The 18836-nt window shown below is 43.7% G+C and overlaps 1 protein-coding gene across 1 annotated transcript in view; it reads right to left on the bottom strand.

The window, feature by feature from the left end:
* Positions 1 to 994: 994 nt before the first annotated feature.
* The window catches only part of LOC142814153 (uncharacterized), a 164727-nt gene continuing 146885 nt past the window's right edge, over positions 995 to 18836 (bottom strand). The window contains exons 2-7 of the mRNA XM_075892122.1: positions 10389 to 12541; positions 9836 to 9903; positions 8651 to 8808; positions 7484 to 7614; positions 6146 to 6355; positions 995 to 1896 (exon numbers count right to left, since the gene is read on the bottom strand). Of these exons, the coding sequence (XP_075748237.1) occupies positions 1330 to 1896; positions 6146 to 6355; positions 7484 to 7614; positions 8651 to 8808; positions 9836 to 9903; positions 10389 to 12541 (3287 nt within the window). The 3' untranslated portion in view covers positions 995 to 1329. The remainder of the gene's footprint in view (positions 1897 to 6145; positions 6356 to 7483; positions 7615 to 8650; positions 8809 to 9835; positions 9904 to 10388; positions 12542 to 18836) is intronic.

The following is an 18836-nucleotide window of genomic DNA, read 5'->3' as shown; positions in this document are numbered from 1 at the left end:
TTAATCAAGTTTTCCGAACAGGTACATTAGATAACAGTGCAGTAAGCTCTAATGAAGCAACTATACATAATAATGTAGACACACAAAACATTTTGAAACATCGTGCTGTTGGCTAGATCAATCACAAAAATTTTTAACACATGTTTCCATCATTTCAACAAAGCTAATACCACATTCTTATTGTTACAGGTGGTACAAGCTATCCAGAAAAAAACTTACACTACCAGATAATAAGATAACATGAAGTAAAGTAGGGAATTTATATTAGCTACATCAGGCAAGAACACCCGCCATAATATATTTATGTTTATTCTTTGTTCGACTCATCTCTGTTTCTTTTAGTGCGACAAGGGAAACAACTACTGCTTCTTCACTGCGAAGTCTTGTCGGTTAATTACTGGCCGTAAAGTCGTACGGCAGCGCTAGGCTCCATGAGTGGATAAGGCTGGCGACAAGAGCAACGGTGGCGCCGCCTCAGGGTAGGAACAAACAGCAGCTCTTTGGAGCTAGTTGCAACAAACAGGACTAATGGCGTAGAGTGCGCGGTGAGGAGTATAGTGACCTTAGTGAGGCGAGCTTTTCAACCGCACCACTTGGAAAGCTTCGCTTCCGCGTATTGCTTCGAAGTTACCAGCCCAACACACTTAAAGAAAACTGATGATTCACAGAAGAGCGTGTCATATGTGCATTTGAGAAATATTGAGAACACGGGGGGGGGGGGGGCATTTCTGAGCTTTCTGTTAAGCAGTTTTTATTTTTATTTTTAGTGGGGCAAGCTAAGAGGGACGCTTTTTTTTTCTCTTCCGTGCAATTTCGGTTGAGCACTCAATTCTGGTTTTCCGAATATTTGGAAAATCTATTTCAAGATCTAAAGTGGTACGAAAGCTTTAGTTCAGGTTCAAGATGACTGCTATATTGTATACATATAATATAGGATCATATGATTACTTAACAGAATGTCCAATTAACTGGAAGAACAGTTAGTGAATAATCATTGAATAAACAGTAAGAATATCATGTCTTTTTCAGAGATGTTGTAATCGTTGCAGCACCTAGCTGAGAAGATCTGTACCATACGCTTCTTTCTGAGTGGTCTCTGAGATCCGCCACGGCCCTGCACGAAGCACAAAGTAAGCTTGTAGAATACACGAACACTGGCTTAAGCCAGTATACCGAGTTACTTTCACATTTTTCGTTTCATGTTCTTTTAGATGAGGCAGAAATAACCCGTACGATGCACTGGCGTGGCGTTTTCCAAATGGTGCAGTTGATGCCACCTGCCTACAGTGACTGTGTTGAGCCTGTACAAATGTGCACGTGCGCGTCTGCTCAGAAGGCGGTGTCGCGTGCGTGCAGTGGTAGCTTGTTGACCAGAACGCCCCACTTGTTGCGCCACGTATCCTGCGCGTTGAGAGTTGCTTCAATGGCGGCCTTCTTTTCTAGTTCACACCTGAGTTGCTCGACTTGCTCGCTATCTGTATGTAGTTGCTGCTGTTGCTGCCTTTGCTGCTGCTGCTGTTCGCGATGTTGTTGTTGCTGCTGCTTTTGAAGCTTTTTCTCTTTCTGACGCTGCCGCCAGTGCTGCTCCAATGTTGATGGTAGACGTTGCCACCAGTGCTGCTCGTGCCTCTGCTTGTGCTGCTGCTGTTTTGGTTGCTCGTGCCGCCGTTCTGGTGCCTCCCCTCGATCGTGCTGCTTGTGACGCTGCCACCAATGCTGCTGATACCACTGTTTTTGCTGCTGTTCAAGTTCTTGTTCGTGTGTCTGCTGTTTCTGGCACTGCTTTTGATGCTTCCACCAATGTTGCTGATACCGCTGCTCTTGTCGTTCTTGCTGTTCCTTCTCTAGCTGTTTTCGCTGGTATTCTAGCTGGAGCTGCACTTGATATTGCTTCCGCTATATTGAAAACAAAAGCAAAAAACGCAATAATCTAATCAACAGGTAGCACGAAAGGATCCTCTAATTTCATACATTGAGAAGCCACACAAAATCTGCAGCAAAAAAAAAACAAATATTGAAAACTATAGGCTGACATATTTAGACATCTCAACTCAAAATTTCTGGCATTAGCAGTATCTACATAGACTGAAAGAAAAGCATTACCTCAATATCCTCCTACCATGCCTGCATGAAAAGCAAAGATCAGAATTAAGAAAGTAACATTAACACTGCACATGAAGTATAACAAGTAACACGCACATTATCTGCCACAAAGCAAAATACGAAACAATTTCAAGGGATATACTGGAAAATTAGGCAGGGCGTGTAGCGACAGCGAGTGCGAAAAAGTGGTAGAAGTCTGTTGACTATGATTAAGAAATTTGGTTTTGGTTCGCGTAAGGTCACTCCGTATGGATTCATAGACACCACGGCTGAATTAAAGAACAATCTGTCCTTGGCACAGCACAGATACCGAGGCTCTATGGAAGGGCCCTTGTAACCTTCCTGGGCCCTCTGGCCACCACCAGGTATACCGTGATCAGCTTGATATGAAAAGGTGGCGCAAGGAAAAGACGTGCTCACAAGTGAGGGCACAGGGAAAAAGCGCGAACTCACATTTCAGTGCGAGTTTGCATTTTTCTCTCGTAGTCTGGGTTTCTGCTTGTCCCTGTACCCTCACTTCTGAACATCCCCTTATTTTGCACAAGTTTTAAACTTCAAACACGTAGAACACACTAGGCCAACAACGAATTTTATTGTAATGAGCTCCAACTCGTGCGCACATTTCGTTTCCGCTCAGTTCAAGTTATGTGTTATGTGAGGCGCCAACGCTCCCCCACAGCAAGTCTGATCAGAGACGTGGTCCCACGCATGAGCACGGAACGGTGCGGAAGAGAGAGCACTTGAGGAAGACACTAGGTCCGTCCCGTCCTCCCATATATTCTGTCTGAACATTTCGTCAGATTTTAATCTGAAGGGTAGTTAGTGGCCATGCAGGTCTTTGACGATAATGGCGGCCCACAGCCACTGATTTTGCACTCAAGAAACAGTTCACTTACAATTTCGACGCTATAACGCCGCAGATCAAAATGAACTCGTCACACAATTCAAAATGTTATGTATTGGTCTGCGTAAAATACAGGCCGGAAAACGGAGAACCACACACGGCATTTTCGATGGAGACGAAAATGCTGTAGACCTGTTTGATCAGATTTTGGGTGCACGTTACAAAACCCCAGCTGGGCGAAATTTCCGGAACCCTCCACTACGGCGTCTCACATGTCGACCATAGAAGGACACACGCAGAGCTTTGAATCTCAACTGAAGCTTTATAGCATACGATACAGGCGTGAATGCGTAGCAGCATGCGTAAAAGAAATTGATTATTAGCAAAATAAACGAGCATGATCTGTTTACCGCCTGTGCAAGACATTCGGAAATTCAATTTTTTATCACTTAAGGAGGAAGAGGGCCGGCTGATGCGCTTCCCTCTGTTTTGTTAATATAGTTCGTCTCCAGGATTAGTCTTTTGTTTGTGTCATTGTGTCTATCAAGCCCCGCCGTCATGTTAAAAAGTGGCTTAGGTTGACGCGTTGTGCAATGAGCAACCAAGTTTGGTAAGCGCTCATTCTTTTTGCTCTTCCTTTGGTGTCCTCGTAGTCTAACATTTGTGCAACTTGCAGGCTGCAGAATATAACTATTGCCGCAGGACAGAGGAATCCTGTACACTACTCCTGTTGCACACAGGATGAACGCCCTTCTGTGGTACACATCGCATTCATCTTTCTTTTTGGTCTTGCCTTCTGCCGTGCTTTAAACTCATGCATATGTTGCCCAGCTTCTTAAGAGTCAATGAAGGGACCCTGCAACACTTTCTGAGCATAGTCAGAAAACGCTGCCGATCGGTAGTAGAGGCTCCCGACAACACGCAAGCCAAATATTAGAGCACATCACGTGGCCTGGAACTTACAATAAATTATCAGTCAGCTAAAAATTGCTCTCTCTTCTTTCGACAAATGGTGGAACATGCCCAAAAATCACACGTGTAGTACCCGTCTAGCAGCCATTGGCTGATTTGAACATGGCGCGCTCGCTCGCTACAGAGATCGCGGCGAAAAACCGCGACTTGTCCACGCGTGCGCGCGAGATCACACCAAAAAAGCGGCACATTTTAAGAAAAAAAAAGATAGAAAAAAGTGCTCGAAGCCATGAGGCACGTGAACGTTTTTCTGTGGCCCTGTCATTCCTCCCTGCTTAGCTTCCAGCGCTTTCGTCGGGACGAGAGAAGAGAGGATGTAATTGCAGGATGCGATAAACCTGTGTAACTCCACTCGCACTGGACAGATTCTTAAAGTTTTTGCGACGTTGAATTCGTGAGGCACTAAGCTTTTCGAGTGAAGTCATTCCGTGGTTACTTGAAAAAAGCGTTTCAGGGCCCCTTTAAAGCCACTTTCATATCATATATCTAGAAGCGTCATTTTTAAGGTTATGCGCCAGCTAGTGAACCCACGGTAGTGGGGCGATGAGGCATCCCCTACCTTTCTCATGGTCTTCCAGCTTACAAGACTGTTTGATTCCCCTCGTAACTTTCTCTAAGCAACTAGTGAGTACATAATCTGAAAATCCTGGCTTCTGCACTTTTTGAATTTGAGCACAATTACTGTTTTACACTGTCTCTGTACATGACGTCAATACAGGCGCCCATACGAAAAATGCAGTCAACTAATCTTTAACCGCTTTGAAATGAGCTGACGGTAAGGCAATAGAGGATTTTGCCTGGTGTGAAACACAGAAGCTACTTCATCCTGTGTGCAATAGAAGTAGCGTACAGGGTTCGCCTGTCCTGCAGCAATAGTTATGTTGTGCAAATTGAAAGATGCGTCAACGTTAGACGACGAGGTATAAGAGGAAGTTTGAATACGATGAGCGCTCATCAAAGTTGGTTGCTCGTAGCACGCCACATCAATGTAAGTTACCATTTTAAAATGAAAGAGGGGCTTAATAGATACAATAATACGAACGAAAACCTAATCGTAGAGACGAACCATATTAACAAACACAAAGCGAAGCGGATCACCCAGTACTCCTCAAGTGACACAGAAATTGAATTTGTTACTATAACGAAAGGTCATAAACAGATTGCGGTACTTGTGTTGCTATTCTCCTGAGTTATTAATCAATTTTGTTGCGAATGTCGGTACACGTTCTCACCTGTATCACATAAACCTTCTGTTGAGAGTTTTCCGTGTGTGCTCCTTCTTTCGTCATCTAATCTGCGGCGTACAATTTAGTACATTTTGACTCAAGATCAAGTACACTGGCTGTCCGTTCTGTTATCAGTCACCAGTAGCATGTGATCGCTTAATATTCGTTTTAGCACCCATGCCGAAGCTTGTTGTTTCGGGAAGTCAACCAACATTGCGGAGGAAAGGCGTTGCGATGCCCGCTCCTCCACCCTGCACACGCCTATAGATACGGTGCATGTCTTTCGCACTTCTCGCTGAGGAGCCATGTCATCCAATTTTCGCTTATAATCTATGTCATGCGAGTTAATCCTTGATTTTCACAAACAAGCTGGCGAGGTTTAAGTGCACTTGGTCGAGTTTTTACTTATATTTAATGTTTTGAAAAACACGAGAGCTGCTCTGGAGTATGACAACAGCAGCGCACTCGTGAGCCACGACATAACAAGCGCCCTGCTTTGCGAGCGTCTGTATTACGGTCAACGATTTGTTTCGTGGGCAACTGCGCATTAAAATGGAGCTATTTGAGTTTCATTTGGCTCGGCATTGAATAGTGGGCAATTTGTAGCGGCAAAACATAAGTAGAAGACGACGGCTCCATTACATGACGTCACACACGCCATGGAAAGAAGGCGGTTGCCGGCGGTAAGCGCGGTTAATTGCCGGCGAGATTTAGGGCACATTTTTCAATTGAACATTTTTTACACTAAGTTTTTCACATCTGCAAAGGCACAATAGACCCCCTCTAGCATTACTTTTCACTGCAAACCACAATTTGGTGGTCACCGTGCCGTGACCCCTTTAAGGCTGCGCGGTGACCACTGGGGCTGGTGCGCCGGCTCGCGAGCTCTATCCAATCAGCACGCGCTTGAACACCAACAGGCAGTCATTTCACTTTGTGTGCTCTTACAAAAATGCTCTTCCATGTTTTTGTGTGCGTCTTCCCGCATCTGACTGATTACCTTGTACCGGTCGTCGTACTGGAACGGGTCGTGAGCAGGCGGAGGCGAGTGCAGGTCCTCTGTGTCGTACACGCTGTCGGCAGCGAAGTTCTCGTACGATGCGGCCAGCTTGCTCTCCCAGTCTTTGCTAGGAGACGGCGTAACATTCTCCAAATCATCGTCTTGCAGCCGGTTGCTGTACTTGCGCCGCTCCGCTGTACGGCCGTAAATCTGAGGCCACAAAAAGAAACACGGATGCGTCAGCTATGGTATTCTTTGAATGGCTAATGACTGAAGAATTATACGGCTTCCGAATACCATGTTGGTCAGTACTTACATAAACAAAATTCCGAGTCACAGAAAAATTTGTTATGCTGGTGCAAACGAAACAGGCTAAAGAAGAACGCATTGAAGCAAGATCCATCGTGTTTCCCTATTTTGTACTTTCTGATTGATTGATTGATTTGTGGGGTTTAACGTCCCAAAATTACTATATGATTATGAGAGACGCCGTAGTGGAGGGCTCCGGAAATTTCGACCACCTGGGGTTCTTTAACGTGCACCCAAATTTGAGCACACGGGCCTACAACATTTCCGCCTCCATCGGAAATGCAGCCGCCGCAGCCGGGATTCGATCCCGCGACGTGCGGGTCAGGCGCCGAGTACCTTAGCCACTAGACCACCGCTGCGGGGCTATTTTGTACTTTCTGTTTTTCTATTACCTTTTTTGTTATGTTTTCCCGTTTCGAAACAGTCGATGTGTCCCTTTATACAATTGGTGGCAGTCAAATAGCTTCCACTTTGTTTCCTCAATGTCCTTGCGTGTGCGTGTATCACAACAACAATAGCTACAATAATAATAATAATAATAATAATAATAATAATAATAATAATAATAATAATAATAATAATAATAATAATAATAATAATGTTATCAATGAATGAAACCATAATTACTGTGAACCACTCTGACGAAACTAGGGTTTAAAAATCATTTTCTAAGCTGGACTTTATTTCTACCAAATAAAGCTGTTATGTAAAGTAGCGCAGAGAAACTGTCTGGTAAAAGATTATTAAGACGAAAAGTACACTATATTGACTATTTTTAATTATATAGTTCTGCGGACTGCGGAAGCATAAGGCTCAACACAAACGGACGTTCATTTATCGGACAGCCATGAATTCTGAGCTTTTCTGTGTGATCGTATTTCGCGGGCGCGAAGCACACTGTACACTACAGGAACCTACCATTCTTCGCGTGTCTCAGAAACAAATAAGCGCACTTCGAAAATCTTATGTCACGTGCGCATCCCAGTTTCCCTTGGAGCGATTCGCGACAGTCGTCCCGTCTGCACTCACCGTGACAGCTCCGAAGAGAACAATGAAGATTAGCGACGCCGTGGCGATCACAATGACGGCGATGGCCCACTGCGGCACCGGAGGCTCGGCAGATGACGAAGCCAGCGGCTTTGGACGCACCAGGCCCACCACTGCGAAGTAGTAATATAACGGACGGCAATGACGCTCAAAGCGAATACTCTTCTGATTATTATTACATTTAACAGTCACACAGCTTCCCACAGTAGCACGGTTACTGCGGAAAACTTTTTTGCGGTAGATGGCTGTAAATCAGATTTGATCAGACGCATCACTGCACACACTATGTGCGGCATATAGTTGTGCTCGCATTTTTACAGCATTCGCTTACATCCATCCAGGTTGGATCTCGCCTTAAACAAAGGAGATACCGCATATACATAGAGACAGTGAAAGCGATAGATGCTTCCTTTCAAATTAATTTGTTGAATTTCATAACAGAGCTACATAATTTTGATGTAAACTAATCTATATTGACAATATATACACTCGAAACACTTGCTTGAATGTATTGTTACGTAAGCCTTATGCACTCGTCCTGGGTGAAATTTTGCATGATAAAATGCGCACATAGTCAGTACTCATGTTTTTTTTTCGGCTTCCATGTTGCCTCACTTACACTGTTCTTAACGTCTGTGTTTCCGCACTTCCCGTATTTACTGACATGCTACCAGCATCGATTAGCACCCGTTAATGCCAGCTAGTGCGATCATGTGCTGATCTCAATTATTATTTACCGATTTATGCTTTTGTGCCTTTGATAAACGTGCAATCTAAAAACGGATCAGTAAGGAGTTACCATAGGCTTTTATTTATATAAAAGTGTTAACGTCATACTTTAAGGAATATTTTATGTTTCTTTTTTACAGTCAGCTCGAAGTAGCTATTTTTTTAAAGAGAAGATGAGAACGTAAAGTACAAAGTGCTTCTATAAATATTTCTTGATAACGCGATATAAATGAAATTGCTTCCGGTGTTCATAGTTACCTACTTCAGTCGTGGAAGCAGTCTCGTTTGAGCTATCTTGGCGGAGCATCTCCTGACATCCTAAGTCGTATCCGACTATATGTAAACAGCGAGTCTGTCCCCTAAAAGACATTGAGTGTGTCGGCCATCTCTACATATCCTCTTCGGAAACAAAGCACACACCTTCAAACTGGGTATAAGTTGGGTCCAAGAAGAACTCCTCGCCCAAAGATCCATTGACGCCAAGCTGGGAATTGAAGGCTGAAGCGAGCTCCATAGGATCCACGGGCCCGCCTCTCTGGTAGAACAAGACGAAGTAGTCCACGATAACACTCCCGGGGCTGCAATCAGATACGTGTACGTTAGGGACCATAAGATGTTAGGAGTGTGATAAACTTGGCTGGTAGGAACGTGGGGGCCCGTATTCACATACCAACCTCACCCCTTTCTCGCGTTTTTTTCATCGGTTTCATGCTTTTTGTGGGTATCATAAACAACGTAGACTGGTATTTACAATCCAATCTAGTAGTGACATTTATCCTGTATACCGTCTTTCTGCTTCTAAAACGCATGTAGATGGTGTACACATTTGTGAGAAACGTAAGATAAGTATGGGGTTTCTTCATCAATACGCGCTTTATGTCGCGAAGACACGGCATTAGTGCCATCGTACTTACGTCAACACACCATGGCCTCACCGTTAAGGTTTGGTCGTGCCGAAAGCAAGGACTGTACCAGGGGTGGCACGAATGTAAGGCCGTCCCCCGTCTCCCACCCACAAGATCAAACACACAGCGCATTAGTTCCCTGCCACCTGTAGCCCCCTCCTCCTCCCCAAAACAATTTGGTCTAACACAGGGCGAACGCAGACATTTAACATACAGAGTATTGATCAAATCAAGTATTATAAAATTTGATTATAACACTTAAAATGATACGAATATTTGAATTCTGCGCATGCTGAATTGTGGCATAATGAACAAATTACTACGCTTCACGCTATTTATTGCGCAGAAACTTCAAATCAACGAAATAAAGGACATTATTAAAAGAGAGAATTAAAATACGACGACCTCGAACTGCTTCCTTGTGCTGTCCCGTAATATCGGCCGGTTGGTGGTAAGAACGCGAACAATATTTTTGAGTGTAACAAGAACGCTGCCTATTTGTGAGTAGACTTACATACAGGCTTGCCCTAGTGCGTCACTTTATTCTATGTGTAGTTACGAAGTTACGACTCCAAGGTTGACTTCGCAGATCACAATGCTCGACCTTCCACGCAACCTTTATGTCGTTCATTTTCAATTGCCATTGAAACTCGTACAACATAGCTTTAGATATATTTGTTTTACTTATTCCGCTTCTCACCTGAATCCATCGATGTCTACTCGATAGAAGTATCTCCCTTCAGTGGTCTTGCGGAAAATGGAGGTGAGCTGTATAAAGAAATAAAATATGGACATAAATAGCTCAGGTGTGTGTTGGACATTTGTCTTACAGCATGTAGCTAAAAATTGAAACAAAATATTTATTTTCATTCTAGGTGATGATTTAAACACTTACTTGACCTAAATATTCACGGTAATTCGGCTTATCCTTCCGATATAACAATGAAAATCAACAAAAACGCATAGAGGTTTTGTACCGGTGGTCTACGTACAATAATTTGTCCACTGCGATTGATTAACCGGCAACATTCGTTTTGTGCAAAGACACCTTTCACCCATACCCTGTCTTTATAATGTTTGTACGCGAGAACTACGCATGTCATCGAGCTCCCTATCTTGTAGTGTGCCCTCAGGGTAATTTATGAAAAAAGAATATGTAGTAGCGAAGTTAAACTTTCCTCGATGTTCACGAAACGAATCTACAAAGTGTGTTTGTTGGTTGCAAAAATAAATGGCTCAAATCGGATACTGACCATTCGCCTGATGGTGTAGGACAAGTATCGGTACTCGTGCGTGTTATGGTCACCGAGCAGTGGCGACCATTCCCATCCCTCGACGATCTTCGCGATGCCAGCCACGCGTATGACGGGCGCCTCGACTTCGTTGGGCGCCGGTGTCGGATCGGTGAGGTTGAAGAACGTCGTGCGCCACGTCGGCTCAGGAGGACGTGGTGGACGTCGGGTGACGTGCAGGAGGCGCGTGTACGCGTCCAGGTCGAAGTTCGTCTCGTTGCCTGACGTCGGTTTCGGTCCGATGGGGAAGCCCTTTCGCGTCGGCTTCCCGGTCGTGATGCGCATTCGAGGACCCCGGTTGGGACGTGGTGTGGTCGCCTTCGTGTGTGGCCGTGTGCGCGCGCGGTCGAAGATCTTGGTCAGCGGTCGGATCGTGGCCTTCGTGCCCAGCGTCGTGCGGCGCGTACTACCGATGATGCCGAATGGAGCGCGAGTTCCACCGCGGCCAATGTGTGGCTTATGCGTAGCAGAACCCGGCGCACCGGGGGTGGTTTTGCGCGTCGGCAAGTTAAGTCCAGCGCGACCAAGGTGCTGGTGTTTAGCGACTACGACATTGGGCGTAGTGCCTGATGGAGGAGCCGTGGTTCTTCGGGTAGGAGGACTGAACTTGCGGTGCTGCGGGGCGCTCGGTCGAAAAACTGAAATATGTCCAGAACCATTCGAACTTTTTGCTGTGGTAGAGTTCCTCTCTATTCCTGGAAAACTTATGCCTTGATTCGAGACAATGTTCTGCAAGTCTGATGGCAAAGGAGCTTCTGACTTCGACATGGGCAAAGATACATTATCTTTGGCTGCCATAAAGGCTTCCTTATCATCATCGGAAAAAGAGACACTCACCACAATTGAAGTAGTACTATTCAGACCAGTCAAGTTGACAGGCAACACAGTATTGGAATGTAGCGTCACATTCTCCGGCACACCCAAAGCGGGCGGAACTTCTGGTTGGATAGTTTGCGATACCACTGGGTGTGGAGAGAGAATGGACTGGTGTGTTTCTTTCGTCGAGTATTCGTGAAAGTCAATGGTTTTCAGATTTGTTGGCTTTTCTGTTTCGTTGGACTGCTCCACCAACGACTTTTCGTGCATTATCTCGACCGCATCGTCTTCATCTGTGTAGTTCACGTAAGAAAAGATCTGGCTTCGCACTGTCGTAGTAGTACTCGCCGACGCCAAGCTCTCTTCACGTTCAGAATTTACTCGAGCTTCTGTGAGTTTTACGGTCTTAGTATTTACATGTCGTATAGAAGCAGGCTCGGTTTTTTGTTCTTGTTCTTCTTGCTCGGGTATCACAGTGATGCTTACTTCTTCTCCTTCTGATATGTTCGTCATCGCTGCGACTGCAGGAGCTGGGCGACTGGGAAGGGACGACGAAGTGTTTCGAACAACTTCTCGAGGCGGCAACGGTGTTACCTGCTTTGCCGTGGCTGTATCTTGAGCAGTGATTGAAGATGAGGTTGTTTTTGTCTCAAGATGTGCGTCACTTAGTTTTGGAGCCACTGTTGGGTTTGAAGATGTTTCGTGCTGTTTGGTCAATGTTCGTAGTGACGTTGTGACTTCTTCCATTTCTAGCAGCGTTGTCGCCCTCTCTTGTCGAACAGAGGACTGCGCCATCGGGGAAACTGTGCGCTCAATTGCGGAGGTGACAATTTTCTGTGTCGTTAGTGAACCACTACTTTCGGTTACTGCAGCATCATTGACGGCTTGACTAGGGAGGTCTTCATGAAAAGAATTTTGAGTCCTGCTGCTTCTCTGAGCTGCGGCGTTGGACGAAACATTCTGGACGGTAGTCACAGGCGTTGATTCATCTTCACTCTTGGAAGTGGCTGTAGGCAACTTGTGATCGGCGCCTTGAGCCATAGCAGCGGCAGTGGACGCCTTTTGAGGCAACGTCGTCAAGGCGTCGACAGCGACTGCAGCGCTCACCTTCTCGTTCTCGATGCTTGTGGAGTTTTGGGCGGCTCGTTCGGTCACAACTATGGAGGGAGCGTTGTTCGAAGATGTCACAGGAACGATTGTTGTGTCTTCGTTCGTAACATTAGTCCTGATTGACTTTTCGGTCCTACTCTGCACCACATCCTTCTGAGAACTAGCGCTCGGCTCCCCGTCAGCTGTTCCTGGAATAACAACAAGAAATAAAAAGAGATCCATGATTACCACGGTGATTTGAGAATTACTTTGGCAACTTAACTATTTGGCGGATAAATCTGTTTTCAAAAACATTGTCGAGTCATAGTTTATCCTACAATATTTCACAAAATAACCTCTCTGATTCACTGAAGTTTATTAGGAAAATACATGAAGTATACTGACCTGTATAATTTTTTTGTTAAATGATGTGACTTCTTGATATTGTCTTTTTTGTTCGTTCTCGCTTAGTCCTAAGTATATTGAAAATTAAATCACAGTTTCTGCAGAAAAGTATGTCTTCACCTTGCATGCTCGTGTGTCTGTGAGAGCTTAAAATGTGCCTTGTAGTATCGGTGCGAAGTTTGTCACAAAAGAAGGCCCTGCAAGCTCTACTGCGCTTTTTGCGATTGACCCGCTTTTCTTAACTGTTATAGCCTGAACACCCTTCCTGCATGTGTGTGTGTGAGTGTGTTTTTGGTTTTCTATTCCGTGCACGTGTTTTTTTTTCTCTCTTTCTTTCTACACTCCCTTTACTGCTCCTACTTTCCCAACCACCATGCTGGATAGCAAACCGTATCTCAATATCTGTTTAAACTCCCGGCTTTCCTCTTCTCTCTGTATTGTTGTAAATTATAAGCTCCCCCAGCTCCAGCATACCATTGTACACACCTCTTTCAACAGCGTGCATTTAAACACTGAGAAAATGTCACTTTCTTGTTGTCTGTACTCTCAAACGTAAGAATACCGGCAAAGCTTTATTTTATGTTCTATACGAAGAAACAAACGGCCAAAAAATACAGCAATGTAGTGTAGAATACACTACATTGCTGCCTATTTGTTCACACTCAGCATTATGTGCGGGCCCCTATGACATCAAGCCATTGAAACGTGAATGGAGCAGCTAAAGAAAAGCCTGGCCGTTTGGCGGCGTGAACTATGGACAATCAATGCCTGTGACCCCTACTGCTTCGTTCCCATAGAGACGGGCGGACAAGAATTTCAAAACATTCCCTCTCAGAACGCTTTGTGAAGCGCAGTTTTTATTGCTTTCTTTTTTTTGCACCTTATCTTGTTTCGATGCCAAGAAAACGAGCACGCACTTTATACAATAATAGGAGGAAGGATGCCAGAGACCGACAGCCGGCCCGGCCTCGCCTCTCTCTTTGCCAAAACACCGTTTCTGGAGGGAATGACCTGCTCGGAAAGCTATAGCGCGTTACGCAAAAAGGAAAAGCATTATTCTTGAATCTTACAAACAAAAAACCCCGCAATACACACCCGTAATGCGGTTATTTGTTTCTGATAGCGATCTTCGGTGAATTGTATTTTTTTATGTCGGCGATTTCTCGGCATTTCGTGGATTATCTGAGTGTGAGCGCTTTTGTGCGCTCTTAGAACGTGTGAGTTTATACATAGTGAGCAATCTCTCAACAACACAGTCAGGAGAAGCAACGACATATATTACGAACTCCAGTGCATTCACTGCGCGTTTACTTTTCTGTCTAGGATGCATAAATGTGCCTTTTCACTAAAGCCACCTTGGAGTAATGAAGACAGGTTTTGCCACAATTACATCAAAAGGATCTGTAGAATCGAGTACATGTAGATAATGATGAACTTGTCGGTCTTCTCACTATGACATTCGTTCTCTGTCCAGGCTCGTTGTTCTAACACAGATCGTTGGTGTCAATCTGTATTGTATAAATATTTTTGCAGCGAAGTGAGTCACCTAGACATTTCAATCATACATTCATTGAACGCCTCTATGTTCCCTTCAGCCTGTATTTCAACTTTGATTATTTATCATTGAAATTTTCATTTCATTGCACAATGAGTGATAGACAGCATGTTTCCAACCTATTTTCTTGACCACACGCCAATACCATAGCGCCAATCTGCACAAAATAATGAAGCACATCGGTTGCCGTCCCCTTAACATTATAGCAAGTCATATTTCACAAGTTTGATCTAGATATGCAAGTAAAAATTCCACTCACCAAAAAAAGTGTAATGCAAGCTTGCTAAACCGAATAAAATTAGGTGTGACTTTGGATCAGTGATGTATAAGCCGTAAACACCATGCTAATAGTTCGAATTGCGAAAAATTCGATATTTTCGAAACTCATGAGTGCTCTTTATACAGCTGCCGGCAGTATGGTATGTAAAAACAATCACTGACGGAGACTCACCCATCATCTAAAAATGTTCTTTCAGGATCTCTGTCCCTTTTTGTCATCAACATAACAATACCATCGTCGATAATATCAACAATGGCCGAAATGCTCTCACGGACACTTATCTACTTAAGGGGCGAGAAAAAATATATCAAAACTATCTTTCTCCTGGCCTTGAACTTTAATCATCTGCATGATTTTTCACGTTTTTTTTTCCAGATTAGGGGCTTACTTTTATTAATCATTCTATCACATCGGGATGAAAGTAAATGAATTGCGCTGGGGCATCTTTCATATAACATTAAGTCATCTGCAAGTTTAATGAGGCAAAGGAAGTCAAAAAAAGGTAGGCCCTGCAAGCCCCTACAGTTCACCCATTCGTAACAGAAAGTCACCAAAGCGTTTAAGGTGAAAAATTCAAATTTTTTAATAACCAAGCGATAGTACGTAATTGGGAAACCAGAAAAACTAGTCATATTATAAGTTATATGGCTGGTTAAAAACTAACTGTCAAGCATGGACGTGAGAAACGCTTATCTACTTTAAAAACAAAGTTTAAAGCAAGACAGCCTGAAAAAGATGTCTAAAAAGGTCGTTTAAAAAATATAAACAATCGTCTATTTGTCCGTTTGTATTGGGTTTCCCATTTAAGATAATAGCTAAATTCCACAAGTCGCAAAATATTGGCCTATTTACGTCTGACGAATATCAGAAAGCGATTACGCCAAGGAGGCTCCTAAAAAAGCCAATAGTGATTTCAGACAATATTAGTGAAAGAATCCAGACAGTAACAAAAGACTTAGAAATAAAAAGCTTAGTGAATTTCGCGAGACATAAATATGTAATCAATATAACAAATTATTGTCATTGTGAGAAACAAATACATACGAAATACAAAATAACAATTTTTTATTGCACAAAACAACGCAACAACCGCAACCTGTTCTCAAAACATATTCGAAATTATCAATTTTTATTTAATAGGAATGTTCTTCTATGCAAGTTGGCGAACGACACCATTATCTCCGTGAACGTTAAAGCGTTAAAGCTTTACACTTCGTGACATAGTTTCCGTTAACCATAACAGTGAAGTCAATTTTAGACAGATGTGGGAAATGCAGCAACACAAGGCTGGTTTAAAGTATTGCGATAGAATTTTCTAGTACACTGCCATAGTTTTTAACACTGCCTTCGAGATACTTTATTATGCAAACCCACTCCGAATTTTTCTTGTAATGCATGAAAACACAGCCTGACTCCATACTCAAACGTATAACCGTCGGGGACTTCATTATATTGAAGACAATTCCGAAGTGCCGCTTAGCCTGTCGATTGGTTTCAAAAATGAGTTTGCGAAATCAGTTGGCTTCGAAATACTTGCACTCTCTTTTTAACTTTTGTTACCAATTTGCTGCTTCGTTTCTTCTGCTTGTAGTAGCACTAATTACAAAAATAACGTTTTCATTCCGTTCACTTATAAAACCAAGGTTCAGAAAAGTCACATCATCCTGAAGTCTGCTGCAAACACGCCTTATATTACACAGTATTCTGATATATAAGATTGTAATCAGCTTACAACAAACTTTTTAACGAATAAATCTATATTGTTGCAGACAGACGACGTAAAAGCTTGGCTAAAGCATGGGTGCACATTTGCGAAAGCTGTGCCTAGAACGCCTGCAAGCAATTTATATTTATTAAAAACAGAACTAGAAAAGAGAGAATGTTCACTGCCTCTAGAACCACAAGAGAGAATTCCAAGCTATCTCCCAGTCTGCTGTTACTTTTTGCACTCAAACGACCCCCCATGAACAACTTTCTGTTCTATATTTCAGTCTCTGGAAGCTCGCATTGCAAACGCAAGAAACAGTACGTTGGATTTATTTCAAGACAGCCGTTTCTATATTCCTGGATATCATCTAGTAAAACACTTTACCGAATTAAACTGTTCCGAATCCCTCACGGCGAAGTACTGCGCGTGGATGCTTCAGTACTTGACGGCAAAATGGCCTCAACGAATGAGAGCACTTACAATGAGTGTTACACAGCCTTACAAATACAAGGGCAGTACGAGAGCACTTGTGCAGACCATCTTCCAGGTCAGCGGTACTTTGAAACAATGAACATCGCTCTGTTTGAAACGATGAACATGTTCAGCTGCCAAATCACCCGTATAGTCATCAAACAAGTATCTTTTTCATAATGACGATGCGCGTGCGTATTTTCGTTTGTTAACGCAAAGCTTTATGTAACTATTGACTGAAAACGCTGGGGACTTTTTTTAGGAAAGGGTAATAAAGGTTATGTGGAGAGCATGAAAGTCTGAGTAAGTTTACCGGGTGCATACAGTGGTAGTCGACAAATTTGTGCACATGGAATCTCCAACTGGTGCTACCTCAATGAGTCATCATGTGATTTACGTACAGATTAGCCGTGGTAAAGTGTTTTCTGCGGGTCTTTGAATACTTCTCGCCAGCTACTTTTTCTTTCTCATCATGTAATGTTTTGTTCTCTTTCGAAACAAGCAGGCATTGTATTCAGGTCAGCCTTGAAAAGTGGGGGACCTTTAACGTTTCTGTGTTTTCATACAAGATCGCCGCTTATGTTAATCAAATACCTCCTTTCAAAATCAGCACTTATCTTTGAGTGCGTTTGTGCGTTTGTGTGTGTGTGTGTGTGTGTGTGTGTGTGTGTGTGTGTGTGTGTGTGTGTGTGTGTGTGTGTGTGTGTGTGTGTGTGTGTGTGTGTGTGTGTGTGTGTGTGTGTGTGTGTGTGTGTGTGTGTGTGTGTGTGTGTGTGTGTGTGTGTGTGTGTGTGTGTGTGTGTGTGTGTGTGTGTGTGTGTGTGTGTGTGTGTGTGTGTGTGTGTGTGTGTGTGTGTGTGTGTGTGTGTGTGTGTGTGTGTGTGTGTGTGTGTGTGTGTGTGTGTGTGTGTGTGTGTGTGTGTGTGTGTGTGTGTGTGTGTGTGTGTGTGTGTGTGTGTGTGTGTGTGTGTGTGTGTGTGTGTGTGTGTGTGTGTGTGTGTTACATCAGCTTGCTCTCAAATTACAACCCAAGAATATTATCACTAGTAGACTTAGCTAAGCAATTGCGTAAGCCATAGTTGCCATCACCTTAGTTGCTATCGTATGTTTTACCACGTTGCGCAGTTTAGTAAGAAAGTTGCACTGAATTGATCATGAACGACCACACACGCTCAAGCGCAAGCAGGCTCCACTGTACAGCTAGGTTGTATAAGAATAAAAACAGACTGTGGCATACGACCAAAGAGTAACCCGATAAAATCACAATAATGACAATAATCAAAAGCTGAGACTGTTTCGCATGTAGGTATTCCTTCTTCTCCCTTTTAAAGACGATAGTCTTTCTTGGGGACCTTCAACGCAAAAATTTTGCTCTGTCTGTCTGTTTGTTTGTCTGTTTGTCCATTCTTAACAGTACCTGGCACTTTAAATGGCACCAGCGGGTAGCCCAAACGGCCGACCCCATCCGCAGTGCCCACCAATGTTGCTCATGATTCAGCGTTCCTACTTGTGCGATTGTCAATTAAAAAGCAATTATCGCACATATCTGAGGTACCATAACAACACGCATATTTCTTGTATGTGCGTCTTTTACTACAAAAGGCATACATAAATTATTCTAAGGACCGTAGCGTTTATAATGCGGCGCTGAACATGCAACGCTTGCACGAAAAGGGAAGTGTTTCTAACGTTTTGCTGAGACGACATGGTGGTGGCACCTACCCGTCGCCTTGCGTTCTACACCTTATCACCTCTGAGACGGGCGCGCTCGCCCGTCTCAGAGCAGCGCGTTTCGTTTTCCAAGATAACTGCTAGATAACGCTCATGTCTCACGTGTGACGTGACTTGGTGTGCTTGTTCGCCTCCACTGCACGCTCGAGGCACTCTAACGCAACGCCTCCGGAATACCATTCACCGATTTTATTGCGCAGAACACCAAAAAAACCTTTTGTTCAATCTCTCCAGATGCAAGACTATCGTCTTTCGACGACATTTGCAGATTAACATGCAGATACGGAGCCAATTTTTAGATGTGGAGCATCTAATACTCGAGGCTTGTAGTGCGGCGCCGCCCGCTTCCTTCTT

Source organism: Rhipicephalus microplus, chromosome 4 (assembly GCF_043290135.1).
Source record: "Rhipicephalus microplus isolate Deutch F79 chromosome 4, USDA_Rmic, whole genome shotgun sequence".
Taxonomy (NCBI): domain Eukaryota; kingdom Metazoa; phylum Arthropoda; class Arachnida; order Ixodida; family Ixodidae; genus Rhipicephalus; species Rhipicephalus microplus.
This window is presented reverse-complemented; position numbering and strand designations above follow the sequence as displayed.